The 22139-nt window shown below is 31.2% G+C and overlaps 1 protein-coding gene across 2 annotated transcripts in view; it reads right to left on the bottom strand.

Annotated features, from left to right (window-relative positions):
• Nucleotides 1-104: 104 nt before the first annotated feature.
• Nucleotides 105-22139, bottom strand: part of LOC138327852 (P protein-like) — a 28983-nt gene continuing 6948 nt past the window's right edge. For both annotated transcript variants that reach the window (XM_069274270.1, XM_069274269.1), the window contains 18 exons: nt 16421-16568; nt 16060-16132; nt 15427-15554; nt 14824-14924; nt 14282-14420; nt 13903-13974; nt 13328-13450; nt 12691-12815; nt 12175-12313; nt 10805-10940; nt 6726-6870; nt 6255-6306; nt 5907-6015; nt 5338-5465; nt 4741-4905; nt 3687-3780; nt 1935-2028; nt 105-1381 (listed from right to left, as the gene is read on the bottom strand). In XM_069274270.1, the coding sequence (XP_069130371.1) occupies nt 1297-1381; nt 1935-2028; nt 3687-3780; nt 4741-4905; nt 5338-5465; nt 5907-6015; nt 6255-6306; nt 6726-6870; nt 10805-10940; nt 12175-12313; nt 12691-12815; nt 13328-13450; nt 13903-13974; nt 14282-14420; nt 14824-14924; nt 15427-15554; nt 16060-16132; nt 16421-16568 (2056 nt within the window). In that variant the 3' untranslated portion in view covers nt 105-1296. The remainder of the gene's footprint in view (nt 1382-1934; nt 2029-3686; nt 3781-4740; nt 4906-5337; nt 5466-5906; nt 6016-6254; nt 6307-6725; nt 6871-10804; nt 10941-12174; nt 12314-12690; nt 12816-13327; nt 13451-13902; nt 13975-14281; nt 14421-14823; nt 14925-15426; nt 15555-16059; nt 16133-16420; nt 16569-22139) is intronic.

The following is a 22139-nucleotide window of genomic DNA, read 5'->3' as shown; positions in this document are numbered from 1 at the left end:
TATTGAGCTCTTCTCCATAAATGTTTGTTGCCAACTGCGTTCATACTACCATATACGCAGTCAAAATGAATATCAATCCTAAAAGATAATAAAACAAGACAACGTTGTTTGATGGTGGTATCACTTTAATAACGATGAAGCATAACATAATTGTTTTAAATAACGGCGATATTTCTTATTAATATTTCCCGGCAACAATTTTATGAAACAAATCGATAAATGACATTCAATTAAAAAAAATAATCAAATGTTACATATAAACTTTACAAACGTAGACACCAATGAATACTTCATAAGTATCATATTGAAACATAAACAAAGGTATCTTTTTGATACACACACTTAACGATTGTCTAGGTGTGTATAGTGATAGTAATTACCTACCTACGTCAGTAGGTAGTTATTCAATTAGATACATGAACTTGTCTTTGATATGACGAAGAGATTTACAATTGTTTTCAGTATTTGAATCATTATTGAGCTCTATGTGCCATAAACCCGTTGAAAAGACTTAATTATGCATGTATCTGGTTCACTGTACAAAACGGAATCTATTGAGTATTATAACAATTGTGTTTGTAATGAGTATTGTGTCGTCCATCATGAATACATTTAATTCTGAATCAGCATCGAGAATAAAGTTAATGATGATTAAGAATATTAAGTAAAACAAAAATATTCATTGATATTATCTAATTATACAAGGTATGCTATCTGTACTGAAACTTTAATATCAAACGACTAAATACACTGTAATAAAAATGGATATTGTTCGGAGACGTACAATGATTCCGATGGAGTATTGATGATAGCCTTGAGATCAACATTTTACCCTGCAGATATGGGTTTTCAAGTAACGCAAATCGAGAACGCAAAGGCGAAGCTCACAAATTCATTTTTCTTTCATTCTCTCTTTCAAACCAATATGTATAATGACATTTTACTTAATTTTTAACACCGCGGGAGTCGCAAGCACACGTGTATATTTCAAAAATATCTCAAGGTCCTTCCCGGAGGTTCGATAATGAATTTAACAATATCTTCAAAACATCACAATATTGACAATAATGCTCACACAAGACATCCATTATCACATGGACTATAAATGTGAGGAAATAGTAACATAAATAATCTCAGTAAATTATAATCCAAACACTGGCATTATAATGGAAGCCGCGCCAATACACAATTAACAAGCTAGTGTTAGTATTCCAAGGCACATACACAACATGCGACAGCAAACATTTAAAAATGTCTTAATAAAAGCGAATCCCTTCCAGTCACCAACACAAACCACTAGTGCCACTGAAAGGCGATATGACATATCGCTAAGTAAGCCATTGCCACAATGTTGGTCACAATCATCATCGGAAACCCGACTCTGAAACAAAATGCCATAGACATTAATTTATCACTATACAACTACCAAACTTTATAGCAAGATGTAAGTTATGAAGTCATAACTTAGTGTCATTTTCTTGAATATATGTATTAGCCCCGCATACCAACATCATATATGTATTACGTAAGGACGGAATTTTACCCGTAAAATACTAGTTTTGAAATATTTCAGATAAATTTGATTTATTAGTTCAGTTACAAACATCACAATAGGGTGATACTACATATGTTTATGCTTCAAAATTGAAATTGGTATTTGACCTAAATGTAACAATAGACATTCATTCTCCAGATTACGGAAACTTAATTCAATCAAATTCTTTACACGGGGCCAAAATAAAAACTGGTGTTAAGACATGGCACTTGTAAAAAGTAAAAGGAAATCTGAACCGGACGTTCCTGAAGAGTTAGAGACGTACGATTCATCAACGCTACAACCTTATAATAAATCTTGTTTTTCCTGCAGTATTTCATAGTTCTACTTTGTTCATTTATGATTTACACGTTTGTATAGTATTTTGATTATTACTTACTTGAAGAACTCAAGGAATGTGAAACCATAGCCATGCTGTTCCGCTATACCCGCACACACTACGTTGGCTGACGCTCCGATCAGTGTCCCGTTACCTGTCGGAGAAATAAGTTTGAACTATAAGTAGCAAGTGCTCGTACAATGATAAATAGATCAATGAATTGTTTGGTCCTAATCTATAATAATCCGATTTGTCTTCTAACGAGCATTTTCATTGGCTTAAAAAAATTGACTTTATCAGCCCATAAAGGTAAAATGAGAGTCCCACGATGAACTCGGAATATTGAAGAGAATTTCTATAGTAGATTGAATAACCTAGATCTTAGTGTACTCTCATTACAGGATTAAGGATGTACTCCTCTGAGAAGTCAAAATTTTCTTGTATTAAACTTTTTTTCTCATATAGATTTTTGGAAAGAGGAGTTCATACCATGAAAGAAAATGAAAGAAAAAAAAAATATGTCCGTGTGCTCGTTTTTGAGCTACTGTCACTCAAAGATACCCTGTTGACAAAATATTGGATTTTATGGCAATTTGACCATATACACAATAGATTAAAGCCATAATTTCCTAATGGGGTGTTTGATATGTATTAATGTTTGTAGAATTTATTTTCCAGTAGTCTTCTTTTAAAGAACAAAGCATAAATGATATTCACCATTTGAACAATGATTGGTGTTTAATCGTATATATATATATATATATATATATAATTAACACAAAAAATAATATAAAATAATTTACTTCGCCTTTGGTACATGCGCAATCAGTACTTCATTCCATATAACATATAGTAGCACGGATTTTTTTCGGAATGCAATTAATTATTTTTTATATTTTTAACTTGAAGTAAAATTAGAAGCTCAAACTTTTCAATGGCGGTAATGATGTAAATTAAGTAACTTTTGTAACTGAAGAAAAAAATACTAAATCGTCTGCTCCTGTTTTTAAGAGTGAAAAAATACCATTTGTCAGCGGCGGAGCATCTTTAAAATATACAAGTTTTGATTAATTAGACTAATATTTTATCTCAGAATAACATATGCTACCCTTACCCCTTAATTTTGAGCTACCCAAATGCACCATTTTCAGCCATTTTTGCCAAATCTAACCATATATAGAAAAAGTTCTGGTATTAAACTTTTGTTTATATTTTGCATATCAATAAGGAAAGGGTTGTTCTTTCAAAATCAGGCAGAAAAGTGGGGGGTCCGTGTGCTTACTTTTTTGCCCCACTTGAATATTTGTTATTTTCCAGTAGTTTAGATTAAAAAATAAAAGTGCTCAAATTACCATTAAATGTAAAAATAAAGTTAAAAAAAGTGAATCATTTCACACATTAATGCTCAATATCTTCATTATCACGAACCAAGTAAAGATTTACAGCAAAAATTAGCTCGATACAGCTAAAATGCTGGTGCAGTGATGATTTAAGTAAAAACAATTTCAGTAAAAAAATGGTAAAACTTTGGCTCTACCCAAAGCGAAAAAAGACACAATTTCAAAATGGCCGCCAAAATGGGCCATTTCTTAAAATCCCCGTATAAAACAATCTGCTATAGTTAGAACTGTAATTTGTTTTACAAAATTTGCAACTGGGAACTTGCTACAGATATTGATAAATTGTATTTGAAAATCTCATAACTTCTTTGATCTTTGTCGAAACGACACTTCAACGGGACTGAAACCTCAGAAGAATACATCCTTAATTAGAGTACACTGAGATTTTTGTGTTTATCCTTAAATACTGTACCTCCGAGACAGGCCCCGAAGGCCAGGGCAAACGTAAGTGGTAGGATGTCGAGGTTGAGGTCCGGGTCTTCCTCCAGATGGATCAACACTGGTATCTGAGGACAAAAGAATTGTAGTTCTGTCAGTACACAATATCTCAATATATACCAGACTGGGGATACATGCTGATTGGTAGACTGGTTACCAGAACATTGAAAAATATAACTTAAAATTGGCTTGATAAGTTTTATCTCTACTGCCATCCTCGATACTCCAGGGGTTCCGATCACTTACGATCTCTACACCCCTGGACTATCTCGTAATAAAACTGGAGGCAACATAATATAACAGGTAATTTAGTCCTTTGATGTACATCAAAAGATCCGTATAACGGTACACTGTGGTTGAATGTGTGGCTTTGATGTTAAGCGTCGCTCTCTCTGTAGTCTTCAAAGGAAAACTTTGCTAGCCTGTGATTGGTCAGATGTTTTCCTCTGAGTTACCTTCAATTTCACTATGAGATAGTCCAGGGGTGTAGAGATCGTAAGTGATCGGAAACCCTGGAATATCGAGGATGCTCTACTGCATGTCTGATTCTAGTTTTAAACTAAGGGGAGATAATCTAGTAAAGAACTCTGCTGAGAAAGTCTTATCAGCAACTTAGGGTCTAGTGGCCAGTCTAGTTGATTGGACTATTCTGTGTTAATTTCTCCCATTATCACATATGTAATCATTGGATAAAGACATACAATATTGTGTAAATCTGTTAGTCAAAATAAGGGATTGTATCACAAAGACGTCGTTGTTAGATAATTCCCATAAAATATTTCATTAAATCTGATAAAATGCATTATGTAAAAATGAAATATTCCTAGTGCAAAAAAAGTATGCAATGAAGTCAAAAACTTGGTCTAGATATACATGTAATTGTGTTTGATATACCGATCTATGAGATGAAATATGCTTTTAAAAATAGATTGTAACAAAATGTTAGTGAGAGGAGAATACAGGCTTCCACTTTCCGTTAAATCATCTCCTACCGAAAATTAAACATTAAAAAGGAAACGATCAATTACCATAGCGGTGGTGTATGGAATGTTGTCTATGAAGCTGGAGGCGAAGGCGGACACCCACAGGATGACCATCACTGCGGCGGTCAGTCTCTGTTCCTCGTCCACGCTCTTTATGACGTCGCTGACTTTGTCCCCTATCCAGTCTATCAACTGGAGTTCCTTCAGGGCCTACGGAACAGTAAAGTGGTACCACTCTATAATGCTTTAAATGTTAATACCTCGCATCCAAACAATACGAGTGGGTATACTCAAATATTTAATATGGCTATTTTAAAACATATTGTTTTAGAACAGTCATTTCATTTCAATATTTACCATCTTTTTTTTATACAATGTTCATTTAAGATTAAAACGCATAAATATTTTTTGTCGCATAATTATTTACTACAGCAAAATCATAACCTTTGGGAGATAAACAAAAGAACTCTCACTTGGTTCATTGCGGTCCCTCATTTCCGGAAACGAAGAGACCTGTATGAAATCTTGGGAGAGACTGGACTTAAAAGTTTTCTAATATCCTTTAAAGCCAACATTACTCTACTCTGGATATTTTGTCATATGTTCTCTGTCAAAAGTCATACTTAATTAATTAAAACTTACTTCCATCAACACAAATAGAGCGGCAAAGAATATGAGTGTCGCCCACTCCACCTTGTGTAATGTATTCTCCATGTCTTCGATGTCGGCAAGGACAATTAACAGAATAGCCCCCATTACAGCTATCCATCCTTTACAGTGAGAAAATAAGAAATAGATTGATTAAACTGAAACTTTTATGACATAAAGGTCGATATATGACACTTATTTACTTAAAGACTTTTCAATCCTTTCCCGACCTTTTACTGTACACGGTTACTGTAAACATTCTTATTTTTGCACAATCAGATTTTGGCGCAAACATGATCTTGAACACACCAGAACAATGAATTTCACCATAATGGCTGTATGAACAATATACAGAAATACAAATAGAGCTATATCATATTTTAAAGTCAAAATATTGGCATGAAAAGTGCTAAAATAATACTACCACAAAAAATTATCTACAGCAGACCTCATTCAGTACCTTCTCGTGGTATGGAGTAGATTTTGATTTATCTACTCTACTACGTGTTGCTAATCATTTCGTTTTGATGCACTGTGTAGACTGTATCATAAATATATTTTACCTATATTGAGATGTATGCCGTCCAAGAACGACTGAAGGAAGAAAAAGAGGATGGCGACAGCGAGTACAAAACTGCTCTTTATTAACAGCCACTGGTCTGTGATAAAATACTGCAAACACATAACAATAATATAAATTCTTAAGTAGTAAGTTATAAAGTAAAACATTGCTATATCGATACAGCGATTTAAGTTCTAGATGACTAGAAAGATAGAGTTAGATTTTTTGTACAGTTCAATGAGTCATAATTGCACTTTCTGGTTCTTGTGCTGTGCATAAGCAGTCATTTCCGTTCGTTTTGTTAGAAATGCGCACTCATGTAATAAGAGATGTGTTACTTAGGTGTTACCTTTCGTTCCAGATCTTGAACATTTTGTTGGAAATCTTTAATATCTGAGCGTCTGCAAACAAAAGAAACATCTTATTCCCTGCTGTCATTATCATCTATATAATTTTTCCAAAATAACATTTAACGATATTTGCTGGAAGAAATACAAAATCGTCACTTCATGCTTTCTTTATTTTTCCATACCTCCAAATAATGCGTTTCTAAAGAAAATATAAATCTAACGGCTTCTACTGTAAATGAAGTGTATTTGACATTGCAATGAAAACACTGTATAACGTGCCTTTTCTTTGTCTAAGCATAACGATCTGATATAAGACATTGGTATACTACTGACATAATTTGTCATACATGAAATGACTTCACTAACCAAATGACTAACCTTAAACTTTTTGCAGCTATTTAGTATATTGCGACTTTAATTAAAAATCTGTAATTTCCCCTTTTCCTGAGTCTCATCGTTTGCACACTTACTTCTTTCTGTATAACCTCCTTACAAGATTGTTCTCACGTTGGACTGACTTTTGTAAGAATAACGCCTTCATGATGCTTTCCTCTCTGGTAGCTACCGATACTCGGGCGGCGGCCTTCTTCCATAGTTCTATCTCGTGTTTCAGTTCTGTAGAAGTATAACAATAATAGATATAATTCTGGCCCATAGTTCTATCTCGTGTTTCAGCTCTATAGAAATATAACAATAATAGATATAATTCTGGCCCATAGTTCTATCTCGTGTTTCAGCTCTATAGAAATATAACAATAATAGATATAATTCTGGCCCATAGTTCTATCTCGTGTTTCAGCTCTATAGAAATATAACAATAATAGATATAATTCTGGCCCATAGTTCTATCTCGTGTTTCAGCTCTATAGAAATATAACAATAATAGATATAATTCTGGCCATAGTTCTATCTCGTGTTTCAGCTCTATAGAAATATAACAATAATAGATATAATTCTGGCCCATAGTTCTATCTCGTGTTTCAGTTTTGCAGAAATATAACAATAATAGATATAATTCTGGCCCATAGTTCTATCTCGTGTTTCAGCTCTATAGAAATATAACAATAATAGATATAATTCTGGCCCATAGTTCTATCTCGTGTTTCAGCTCTATAGAAATATAACAATAATAGATATAATTCTGGCCCATAGTTCTATCTCGTGTTTCAGCTCTATAGAAATATAACAATAATAGATATAATTCTGGCCCATAGTTCTATCTCGTGTTTCAGCTCTATAGAAATATAACAATAATAGATATAATATCTGGCCATAGTTTATCTTTTTCAGCTCTATAGAAATATAACAATAATAGATATAATTCTGGCCCATAGTTCTATCTCGTGTTTCAGCTCTATAGAAATATAACAATAATAGATATAATTCTGGCCCATAGTTCTATCTCGTGTTTCAGCTCTATAGAAATATAACAATAATAGATATAATTCTGGCCCATAGTTCTATCTCGTGTTTCAGCTCTATAGAAATATAACAATAATAGATATAATTCTGGCCCATAGTTCTATCTCGTGTTTCAGCTCTATAGAAATATAACAATAATAGATATAATTCTGGCCATAGTTCTATCTCGTGTTTCAGCTCTATAGAAATATAACAATAATAGATATAATTCTGGCCCATAGTTCTATCTCGTGTTTCAGCTCTATAGAAATATAACAATAATAGATATAATTCTGGCCCATAGTTCTATCTCGTGTTTCAGCTCTGTAGAAATATAACAATAATAGATATAATTCTGGCCCATAGTTCTATCTCGTGTTTCAGCTCTATAGAAATATAACAATAATAGATATAATTCTGGCCCATAGTTCTATCTCATGTTTCAGCTCTGTAGAAATATAACAATAATAGATATAATTCTGGCCATAGTTCTATCTCGTGTTTCAGCTCTATAGAAATATAACAATAATAGATATAATTCTGGCCCATAGTTCTATCTCGTGTTTCAGTTCTGTAGAAATATAACAATAATAGATATAATTCTGGCCCATAGTTCTATCTCGTGTTTCAGCTCTATAGAAATATAACAATAATAGATATAATTCTGGCCCATAGTTCTATCTCGTGTTTCAGTTCTGTAGAAATATAACAATAATAGATATAATTCTGGCCCATAGTTCTATCTCGTGTTTCAGCTCTATAGAAATATAACAATAATAGATATAATTCTGGCCCATAGTTCTATCTCTGTTTTCAGCTCTATAGAAATATAACAATAATAGATATAATTCTGGCCCATAGTTCTATCTCATTTCAGTTATAATATAACAATAATAGATATCCATAGTTCTATCTGTTTCAGTCTATAGAATATAACAATAATAGATATAATTCTGGCCCATAGTTCTATCTCTGTTTCAGCTCTATAGAAATATAACAATAATAGATATAATTCTGGCCATAGTTCTATCTCTGTTTCAGCTCTATAGAAATATAACAATAATAGATATAATTCTGGCCCATAGTTCTATCTTCGTGTTTCAGCTCTATAGAAATATAACAATAATAGATATAATTCTGGCCATAGTTCTATCTCGTGTTTCAGCTCTGTAGAAATATAACAATAATAGATATAATTCTGGCCATAGTTCTATCTCTGTTTCAGCTCTGTAGAAATATAACAATAATAGATATAATTCTGGCCATAGTTCTATCTCGTGTTTCAGCTCTGTAGAAATATAACAATAATAGATATAATTCTGGCCCATAGTTCTATCTCTGTTTCAGCTCTATAGAAATATAACAATAATAGATATAATTCTGGCCCATAGTTCTATCTCGTGTTTCAGCTCTATAGAAATATAACAATAATAGATATAATTCTGGCCATAGTTCTATCTCGTGTTTCAGCTCTATAGAAATATAACAATAATAGATATAATTCTGGCCCATAGTTCTATCTCGTGTTTCAGCTCTATAGAAATATAACAATAATAGATATAATTCTGGCCCATAGTTCTATCTCGTGTTTCAGCTCTATAGAAATATAACAATAATAGATATAATTCTGGCCCATAGTTCTATCTCGTGTTTCAGCTCTATAGAAATATAACAATAATAGATATAATTCTGGCCCATAGTTCTATCTCGTGTTTCAGTCAGCTCTATAGAAATATAACAATAATAGATATAATTCTGGCCCATAGTTCTATCTCGTGTTTCAGCTCTATAGAAGTATAACAATAATAGATATAATTCTGGCCCATAGTTCTATCTCGTGTTTCAGCTCTATAGAAGTATAACAATAATAGATATAATTCTGGCCCATAGTTCTATCTCGTGTTTCAGCTCTATAGAAGTATAACAATAATAGATATAATTCTGGCCCATAGTTCTATCTCGTGTTTCAGCTCTATAGAAATATAACAATAATAGATATAATTCTGGCCCATAGTTCTATCTCGTGTTTCAGCTCTATAGAAATATAACAATAATAGATATAATTCTGGCCCATAGTTCTATCTCATGTTTCAGCTCTATAGAAATATAACAATAATAGATATAATTCTGGCCCATAGTTCTATCTCGTGTTTCAGCTCTATAGAAATATAACAATAATAGATATAATTCTGGCCCATAGTTCTATCTCGTGTTTCAGCTCTATAGAAATATAACAATAATAGATATAATTCTGGCCCATAGTTCTATCTCGTGTTTCAGTTCTGTAGAAGTATAACAATAATAGATATAAATATGGCCCCAAGATGATGAACTGTCTTAAGTCCAAAACAGTCTTAAGTTTAGACTCAGCCAATCACAGATGACGTTACAAATACGTGTAAAGGTATTTCATTTTCATTGACCAAACAAAAAACGTACGTCTAAGGCTGTTTCATGATTCTTGGGCTTGAACTGATATTAGTATAATATTAATAAAATAAGAGAGTTATCTTTCTTGTGGAATGATTCCGAATATGACGTCGTTATTTTGTAAGCAAACCTTACGCCATTTTTCCGAAAAAATATGACGTTACGCTAGCAAATAACCGTCAATATTTACAGTTTGCACTAACATGGACTCAATAACCATGCTTACTAGTATTATCATTATCAGTGTATAATGATTGTACACGTGCTGCGATTCTATTGTCACGGGAAAAGTCGCTGGCGTTGCAACGTGGGGTCATGACCCCACTTTTGGTGGGAACATGAATGACTCGATTTCAATTAACTGTTTAATCGAATTCGTTGACGATGACGGCAGAGAAAATATTATGGATATTTTAATAAAAAATATGCAACTGTCGCGAGAATAATTAATATTCAATTACGTGAAAAACTGAAAATATAAGGCTGGGGTTGCATAATTTACACGTGCTCCATTATCATTATACCCTCATAACCTCAACAAAATCAAAATCTATTCTTTAATAATCAATACCTACCCACGCGAACAGATAACTAAATATACAAATACGAGACATTTTTAGTTTTATATTTAATACAATAAATCGATAGAAATTGCAGACTGTGATCGATTCCGTTGTTAGATACTTAAAGATAATAATTCATAGCTTCCAAACATTACCTGCTATTTCAGGAGGATCCTTGTTTTGTAGTGAGTCCATATTTCTGTAATAAAAACGTAGTGCCGCATAGCCCGCGAACGACACGAACACTATTCCTACAGCCATGTGTATGGTAAACTCGGCAAAGTCGATACCCTGAAATGATAGTTTTATATAAATGCCAACATGGCAATAGTTTTTCAAAAATATGTCGAATTTAAACTGAATTCTTGGTATACAACCCAAACCTTATAATTGAAATCTTAGTCCTAAAGAGAAATGAATGAAAAAATGCAAATGAATCGATTTTTTGTAAGTTTTGGACCTTACAACCACCAAAGTGAAAATTATTACACTATGTTAAGAGCAGTGTTTTACGCTTGTGTCAAACGCAAAACTAATCCAACGAGAACAGTGGCGTGGGAAGATGAAAAGTAATGGGGGTGAGGGCAAAGGTCCTCAATATTTTGTACCAACCCCGCGCCTTGCACCCACAGGAGGAGATTAATTCAACACACAACCATATTTACTTTATTTTTGTTTCATATGTCATTAAATATAATCCTTGTACACGTCTATAGACAGTGGCGTCGCTAAAAGGAAATTTATGAATATGCAAATTTGCCAAATTGGCGTTTGAGCGAGATTTTGGTGTTTGGTAGTCTCCCCTGAAAAAAATATTACGATTTAGAATGGCTGAGGTGGTTTTTACGATGTATATCGATGATTTTGCTAGCAAAGCCGAAGATTTTGGTGTTTGGGGGGTCCGAGGGTCTCCCCCCGGGAAAAAAATGTTTCGATTTAGATTGGCTGAGATTTTGCGATCGACCGAAGGTGCGAGATTTTGGTGTTTTTAATGATTTTAAAGCGTTCTTAACATGACATTTTTTTATTTGAAAGTTACTCGCATTTAGTAATGATAATTGTGAATGTCGTCATACCGTTATGCAACCATGCTCGATTTGAACATAACGGCTTCACACCATCGGCACATTGTTGTGTAACTCTAAATAATAATTAATTAATTGAATCTTTTAAGAGACATTTTTTAAATAGTAAAATCCCTTGATTGACATTTTAGTCTAGTTTATGTGTATTGGCTTTTTACTTTAAAAGGTTTGAATATTATATGATTGAACGTTTTAGGAAATTTAAGAAAATTGAACTACGAAAAATGTGCAGGAGGACCCTTTTTCTTTCAAATGGGCATTTTTGGAACATTTCAATCGGCGAAAATGGGGGGGGGGGGGGGGCTGGAGAAACAGTATGGATCATATTTGGTATATGTGATAAAATTGATGGCAAGGGTATATAAGTTAACAGACTCTCGAGGGTTTCATCTCATGAAGAAAGTTTCAATAATGTATAGCATTTCAGAAATGCCCATTACCTTATCTGACATTTCCTTATTGGAGACAATGATGACGTTTGGTGGGTCGCCCACTGCTGTAGCTGTACCCCCGATGTTAGAGAACAAAACCTCGGCGATAAGTATATTTTTAGGATCCAGGTTTAGAACTTCACATAGTCTGAAAAAGATAATGATCACATTTGAAAAAAAATGTTCTGCTTCAATCTTAAAGTGATGATAAGTGTCATAAAATAACACCCAAAAAGAAAATGATATCTAGATAACACTAATAGTAAATCTGAAATGGCTGTAACATAGAGTTGTTTTATTTCTTAGTCTTTTAAAATGATGTCCTTAATTAAGATAATCAGGAAAATCCCCAAACATGTATGATTCAATGATTTTAACAATTGCATGATGAAAACGCTGATAAGCAAACATATAATGATTAGAAATACTTAATAAACTGCTTTAAACCAATTAATTAAACGGAATCGCATTTTGACGTTTTATTTGACTGAGACTTTTATGGAATAAATATGTGTAAATCTTCACCTTATAGTGACTGGCGTTAGAAGGAGAATTGTTGTGACATTGTCGAGGAACGCAGAAACTACTGCACTAAATAAACACAGCAGTGTAACAAGGCTCCAGACCTGTCCCTTTGCTATCTTGTACGCCTAAAGTGTAATAATAAATGAGACATCAAAGATGATCCAACGCCCGCTGACAAACGTTTTTTTTGTCTATCAAAAACAGGAGCGGACGATTTGGTATTTTTCTTCAGTTACAAAAGTTACTAAAGTTAGTTTACACCATTACTGTCATTAAAAAGATTGAGCTTCTAATTTTACTTCAAAGATAGAAATATTTAAAAAAGTAATTATTTGCGTCCCGAAAAAAATCCGTGGCACTATGTTCTATATGGAATGAAGTACTGATTGCGCATACACCAAAGCAAAATAAATTACATATATGTATCTTAAATGATTTTGTGTGTGTGTCAATTAGACATATATTTACACGATTAACCACCAATTATTGCTAAAATGATGAGTATTTTCACTAACTCATACGTCATCCGATATTTCTCCCAAAATACAGTTCCTCTTCTCTATATTGATAAAAAGTAATAATAAATGTTTAATTTGAACACAAGTTCTCTTTTTATCTACATATTGTCGTCACTTACCTTCAGGGCAAAGAAATTGAAAAACCCGGTTTCAGAAAATATGGCGACAAGTATCATCATTCCGAAAAGCAACATAAGTGTCTCCATATCAATCCAGGATATAATGACTTCCAGTGATGGTCGCTGTGGATATCAAACCAAATGTCACGTCATTTCTGTCCAAGTCTTTCAGCATCAATATCATTTTCCATAAATGATGAATGAATTGACAAATACAAATTCAGAATATGGAAAAGTACTATGCAAGATTGTAAGGGTGTGTATGAATAAAATTAACAACATAAGTGAGAAAAATTAAATATGATATGAATGATCATTGATTATCTTTTGTACATAATATTGTATTGATGAAAAAACCTGAAGAAAAGACAAAGTATATATAAAAATGGACAAAGTGTAAGAGATTTGCTGTAACCCAGTTTATTTGATTGCTACTCGAGTTTTTATGCTAAATGAAACAGGCAAGTTAATTTATGACTGGCAGTTATTTTAGTTTCTACTGTAAATGTAAAACCATTTTTATTTTCACGAATTTTGATCGCTCGCAAAATTTAATACAAGAGATGGTTACATACCTTCTCAAAATAAGATAACGCAGCTACTGCCGCCAAGGAGCCTATTATGGCAGCAATAGTTCTGTGGACAAGCTGAAAATCAATGTAAACAATTAAATGTTTTTGTGAGCGGTCATGTACATATTTCGTGTGATATCTTTCTTCTAATATTTTCACCCATTTAGCATATCAGATTATTGCAAAAAAAAAAAAAAAAAAAAAATCTTAGTATGAATATATTTCAGAGTGATGGAAACTGCATGTATTAACTTTGATTACTTCAATTTCCATGGCAACTGAGTATCCCTGTTTTAATTTATAGATACTATAAATATAAGTAACTGCAATAATTAACAAGTGTCTATTGAGAGTGCTCTTGACGTTAAAATAATAAACAAACCTCAAAAATGATGAGGATGTAGACAAAAGCTAGAATGACTGCAGCAACGACTATTTCCTCGTTACGTGTAACGTGTAATTTCCACCTGATGGGGAAACTCTCAGTTGAATTGGTGGTAAATCGTACGATAACAGTTTCTCTGGTAAATAAAATAAATATAGCAAAATAAATAAATAAACAAAGGTCAATGGTGGGAAAACGGAAAGACCTTTTAATAAAGTAAACAAATATGTTTCCGTGGTAACCATAACGTTAGTCTAGCGATAATTACAAATGCTCTCACTTGTTCAACTGCAATTTTGTACCAAAATAAGCAAGGTTACATAAATTCATAATATCTTAATACAATTTACGTTTTTTGGATAAAGTTAACAAGATTAAACTATTGACTGTATTTTAACAGAAAGAAAAAATGTATACGATAACAGCTAGTCACGTGAGATATTCGAGCAGAACACTAACATTCACATGGCAATCATTGTATTAAAAAGTTTTGTGACAAGAAACTCACGCTTCACTGACGTTAGAGAATTTAAACTCACGCTTCACTGACGTTAGAGAATTTATGCTCTACCTCCTCCGTCTCTTCCAGTAATAAAATGGTATGATTTACCTCCCATTGCTTTGTCGCCAGAACTACAGACTGGGGGTAAATATTAAAAGTATAGGTAAGATAAAAATTTTAATTTATATGTCGAATTTACTGATTTATTGTAAGAGTAGTCTATATCCTAAATTTGATCATCCATAAAAACTCATTTAACAACAATAATTCAAAAACGAAGTGGTACATGTCATGAACAACTTCCCTTTCCCACCAATACCACTATAAAGAAAGACGTGGTTAAGTAACCCGATTTATCGATGTATGCTAGGTATATGCTAAATTCTTGTTTATTTTCTCACATTTCTTAAGGAAAAATAATAATTAAAAAAAAAACATTTAGATAGTGCCATCATCACCGGAAAGTCATATTGCGTTCAAATTAATAACGTCGGCAACCATTTCAGTTACTTTATTGTCTAGCGCATCTGAGCAGTCTTTTTCCTATCCACGTAAAAGACAAAGCCATGATTTCCCTAGCAATCTTGTGATAACCCTGTTAAGTATGAAATACAATGAATTACATAAATATTGTACTTACTGTATTCTCCTGAAGGATATCGACGGTTATAATAGAATGGGTCATGTTCGGGTCTGTTTCGTCTTTTGCGTTAATAGGCCCGTCTAACGTTAGCTTTAGCAGTCCGTCAGCTTCATGTGACATTGATACTGTAAGGAACAACATGGAATGATATTAGATTTTTGTTTCTCTTTACTTGTCGATTTTTAATCAAGTCCATACAGCCGGTTATTCACGCGGGCCATTTTACCGATTTTGAATTAAAACGAGAAATCTATTTTCTAGCGATTTTAATTTTTCACTATATAGCTTTCAGAGTTTATCTTAGTAAACTATTTCTCAGTATTTTACGTATCAACTTTGCGATCAAAGCTATGTCCTGCAAATTGCGAAAATATCACCCCAATAAAGTAACCTTAACGACTTTAAAACACAAGCATCAAGTTATATAGGATTTATAATTGTTGCCAAAGTAATTTACGGTAAGCAATTGATTGAAGACGCCAAGCCAAACTGATTTAGTTTATCTACATAAAATGATTATTTTAAAAAATACTATTAGGACATTGTTTCTTTTAGATGATTTTGACGTATAAAAAACTTATTTAGATAGTACACGTATATAATTTTAGAACATTCTATTAATGATCTCACCTGTTGGTTTTATGTTGTCAATGGATGTTGTCCAAAATTTCTCTTCTGATTCATTGTTAGCAGTAATGATAGTCTACAAAAATTATACAACCAATAAATATGGTGTCACTAAATGGGGAATATATCAGAGCTGTGAAAAGCAATAGTTTCAGTGTTACATTCAATTACAAAAAGGAAGCCCTCATTGAATATTCAACGATTACAATTTCATTATTATACCGGTACAACAAAAATACTGTTAATAATTGCAACGGTTTGAATTTTGCATTTATAGCAGAATACATTTGTATAGTCCACATCATACCAAAACAGCATTATATGCTATGGCGATAAGATATACAAATCCGATAACAATACTTACACAGAAGATGATAGTCAGTATAAGAAGAATAAATATTTTGAAATGATGTAATATTTGTTTGTAATTGCTCAGTCGGAAGTAGTTGCCAACATTTTCCTTCAAATCTCCTGTCATCTCCTTCATGAATACACCACTGTTCCCGGAATCACTGCAATGACATGATAACACATACAATCCAAGTCAATCTTCAGTAGCATATTCTGTCAGAAATACATACAGGTGGAAAATGTAATTAGTAGTTTTAATTAACCGGTCCCATTGATTTCGGGTACTTTTAGATAACTTCATCATGATGTTATTTATTTATGTACAAAATCTGCTGCCTATCAGACTTCCTGTTTGATAGCTATCTCGTCCATTTCACATGACGGACAAATGACAATATTAAAAAGACAAAAAGTAACAGTCATTGATAGAACACATCCAATAAATATGTCACCATGAAAACCAGTTGCCATATAGTGTATTCAAAATGGCTAAATATAATAATCATATTTAAGTTACTGTGATACAGTATACATACATTAGTTATGATACTATAATCATACATCATGTATTTTGATTACAGTACAATTATATAGACCATTGTATATATTGGCTTCATAATTTATATTTTGTCTATGGTAATATGGTGTATATACAATGGCCATAATAATACTATTTTTGGGTAGTATACTATAGTGTATATATAATAGCTATAATAATAATATTTTTGGGTACTATACTATAGTGTATATAACATCTATAATAATACCATTTTGGGTACTATCTTATAGTGTATATATAATAGCTATGATAACACTATTTTTTGGGTACTATGTTATAGTGTATATATAATGGCTATAATAATAATATTTTTGGATACTATATTATAGTGTATATATGATAGCTAATAAATACTATTTTTGGGTACTATATTATAGTGTATATATAACAGCTATAATAATACTATTTTTGTTTTGGGTACTATATTATAGTGTATATATAATAGCTATAATAATACTATTTTTGTTTTGGGTACTATATTATAGTGTATATATAATAGCTATAATAATACTATTTTTGGGTACTAAATTATAATGTATATATAATGGCTGCAATAATACTATTTCGGGTACTATATTATAGTGTATATATAATAGCTATAATAATACTATTTTTGTTTTGGGCACTATATTATAGTGTATATATAATAGCCATAATAATACTATTTTTGGGTACTATATTATAGTGTCTATATAATGGCCATAATAATGATAATAATATTTTTGGGTACTTTATTACAGCTAATATATTACTCTATTGGATACTATATTATAGTGTATATATCATAGCTAATATACTACTATTTTTGGGTACTATATTATAATGTATATATAATGGCCATTATAATACTATTTTTGGGTATTGTATTATAGTGTATATACAATGACTATAATAATCATCTTTTATGTTACTGTTCTATAATAGTGTATATACAAAGTCTATAGGAACACTATTTTAGGTTACTAGTGTATATTCAATGGCTATGTATATTCAATGGCTATGATAATCATATTCTAGGCACTGTAATATAGTGTATATACAATGGCTATGATAGTCATATTTTGGTTATTGTTATAAGGTGTATATGCAATACTATAATAATCAAATTTTTGGTTACTGTAATTAAGTTATATATTCAGTGCCTAAAGTGGCTATAATAAAGATTTTTTGTTTACTGGTACAGTTAACTAGTTTTATACAAAGGCTATAATAATGATATTTTAACTTACTGTAATATAGTTATATACAATGTCTAGAATAACAATACTTTTGTGACTGTAAAAATAGTGTTATAGAATGGCAATAATAATAATATTTTTGTTGCTGTATTATTAGTGTTATAAAATGGCTATAATAATCATATTTTATGTTACTGTATTATAATGTATATACAATGGTCATGATAATAAAATCTTGGGGTACTATATTTTAGTGTATATACAATGACTATGATAATAATATTTTTGGGTGCTATATTATAGTGTATATGCAATGATCATGATAATAAAATCTTGGGGTACTGTGTTATATTGTATATACAATGGTTATAATGGTAATATTTTGGATAATGTATTATAGTGTATATACAATGGCTATAATAATAATATTTTTGGATACTGAATAGTGTAAATACAATGTTATCGTTATCATATTTTGGTGACTGTTATATGGTGTATATACAATGGTTATAATAATAATATTTTTTGGCACTGTGTTATAGTGTATATACAATGACTATAATAATCATATTTTATGTTACTGTTTTATAGTGCATATACAATGGTCATAATAATAATATTTTTGGTACTGCATTATATGTATCTACAATCGCTATAATAATGATATGTTTGAGTACTGTGAATGGATATTTTCTCGAGTGCTAAATGTTCTCTATACATCTTCACCATGTAGAAAATAACGTGACGTACAATAGCTTACTATCATGTTTGCTTATGCAGTATTTTAAAGGGGTCATAGGAGGACAGGTGTCAATGAAGGAGACATCTTTAAGGAAATAAAGTAACAAAGAGCAGTACAAGTAAAAGGGAAGTGCTATCCAATTACAACATACAACAAGGTATTACAAGAACTGTGTACTACTAGTTATATATGAAACATCGATAAAACAATAGCAATTTTAATAGGAAAGAAACGCCATTTATACAGTATGGTAATGAAGTTCAAAATATAGAAACAACGCGTTGTTCTCGGAGGAGTGATTATACATATTCTTGTATATTTTGAGGTAGTAATATCATTCAGAGGCATTTCTCGGTTACTATCTCTGATGGGTGAAAACCTGACCAGGACATAAATATTTCGCACCATTTTCCATTACGTCACGTTATTTTAACATCTATTGCGACATTGACATATTTACATATACTTAAAATGGAAAAAAATATCATAATCCAATAACTGATTACTGTAATATAGTGAAGTCTGTCTTTGCAGATTACAGAGATACCTTCCTTGCGAGTAGGTATCCATTGTGACGTCATTATTTTGTGAGCGAAATTTACGTCGGGTTCTCTGAAAATTGACGTACGCTAATAAACACATGTCGTCACAATCAATACCAAACGAAAGGGCCGATTACTTTATAATATGAAATGCATATAATGTATACAATGGTTATAATAATCATACATTTGGTTACTGAAATATATAACATATGCTATAATAATAATACTTTTAGTTACTGAAATATAGTGTTATATAGAATGGAAATAATAATCATATGTTAGGATAGTGTAAAAGAAGTGTTATACAATGGCTATGATGATCATGTTTATTAGGTTACTATAATGCAATGTATACACAATGCTATAATAATCATATTTTCAAGGGTTACTATAATACAATGTACATACAATGCTATATCATTAATGTTTTTTAGGTTAATATAATATAATGTATATAAAATTTTAAATGATCATATTTTTAGGTTACTGTAATACAATGTATATTATACAATGCTAGGTTATTATGATACAATGTATATACAATGCTATAATAATCATATTTTCAGGTTACCATAATCCAATTTATATACAATGCTATAATAATAATATTTTCAGGTTACTATAATACAATGTATATACAATGCGATAATCATATTTTATAGGTTACTATAATACAATGTACATACAATGGTAGGTTACTTTAATACAATGTATATACAATGCGATAATCATATTTTATAGGTTACTATAATACAATGTATATACAATGCGATAATCATATTTTATAGGTTACTATAATACAACGTATATACAATGCTATAATCATATTTTCAGGTTACTATAATACAATGTATATACAATGCTATAATCATATTTTATAGGTTACTATAATACAATGTATATACAATGCTATAATCATATTTTATAGGTTACTATAATACAACGTATATACAATGCTATAATCATATTTTCAGGTTACTATAATACAATGTATATACAATGCTATAATCATATTTTATAGGTTACTATAATACAATGTATATACAATGCGATAATCATATTTTCAGGTTACTATAATACAATGTATATACAATGCTATAATCATATTTTATAGGTTACTATAATACAATGTATATACAATGCTATAATCATATTTTATAGGTTACTATAATACAATGTATATACAATGCTAGGTTACTTTAATACAATTTATATACAATGCTATAATAATAATATTTTCATGTTACTATAATACAATGTATATACAATGCTATAATCATATTTTATAGGTTACTATAATACAATGCTATAATAATCATATTTTCAGGTTACTATAATACAATGTATATAAAATGCTATAATCATATTTTAGGTTACTATAATACAATGTAATATACATGTATATACAATGGTATAAAAATCATATTTTAGGTTACTATGGTACAATGTATATACAATGGTATAATAATCATTTTTTGGTTACTATAATACAATGTATATACAATCATATTTTTGGTTACTGTGAACGTGGATATTTTCGCGAGTGCTTAATGTTCCATATATATCTTAACTACGATGAAAGTAACGTGACTTACAATAGCTTAGTGTCATTTTTGCTTATACAGTATTTAAATGGGGTCATGCGAGGACAGGTGTCAATGAAGGAGACATCTTTAAGGAAATAAAACAACAAAGAGCAGTCAAGGTAAAAGTAAAATGCTATACAGTTACAACATACAACAAAGTATTACAAAAACTGTGTTTACTACTGGTTATATATGGAACATTGGCACGACGACGATAAGTTTGATAAGAGAGAAATGTCATTCACACATTATGATCAGTAAAGTTCAAAATATAGAAGCAACGCTTTGTTCTCCGAGTAATGATTATGCATATTCATGTAAATTTTAATGTTGTTATATTATTCAGAGGCATTTCTTGGTTAAAACCCGACATGGACAAAATATTTCTCAACTATTTCCATAACGTCACGTTATTTTAACATTTACTACTATATTTACATATACACATGTACTTAACAGAGGAAAAAATTCTCAGAATCCAAAACTCTTATGTAAGATTTCTTGCTAAATGGCATTAGCTCGAGCTTCGACCCCAAATACTGTATTGTCTTGGTTAAGTTCACGCATAGTTAATTCATATATATTCTTTGTCTCTTGATGAACAACATTTACATTTCATCAAGTGGGATGAAAAAAAAAATATTAAAGTTTCCACCTCACGAGATGAAATATAACTGTTATCCATAAAAAACATGGAATATTCTATTCATTACATTTTTACGTCTGTGTTCTATGTCTAATCAAGGCCAAGTGATATCAGTACATTTATTTTAAACCCATTTAGAAGTCTTTAAGAAATGCCTTAAAATAAGCCGGAACGAAAATCCAAAGAGGATAAGTTCTGTTTGGATAAAATGTCAGCTAACATCGTTCTTCTAGAATCTGTTTTTATATTGTTGATGAATCAACACATCAAGTTGTCTTGTTTTACAAGCTAACAATATCCACTTCAACTTGTCCATTTTACCTCATACCGTGCAGCGTAACCTGGTATTTACTGGTAAGCTTGTCCAATTTATGCACCTTTGATGTCGTAATACCACTTTAGCTGTTTATTAAGATATATCATTTTATGTCCTCAAGGACAGAGAAATTTCTGTGTCCACACATTGCACACTATTC

Source organism: Argopecten irradians, chromosome 7, assembly GCF_041381155.1.
Source record: "Argopecten irradians isolate NY chromosome 7, Ai_NY, whole genome shotgun sequence".
Classification (NCBI taxonomy): Eukaryota; Metazoa; Mollusca; class Bivalvia; order Pectinida; family Pectinidae; genus Argopecten; species Argopecten irradians.
This window is presented reverse-complemented; position numbering and strand designations above follow the sequence as displayed.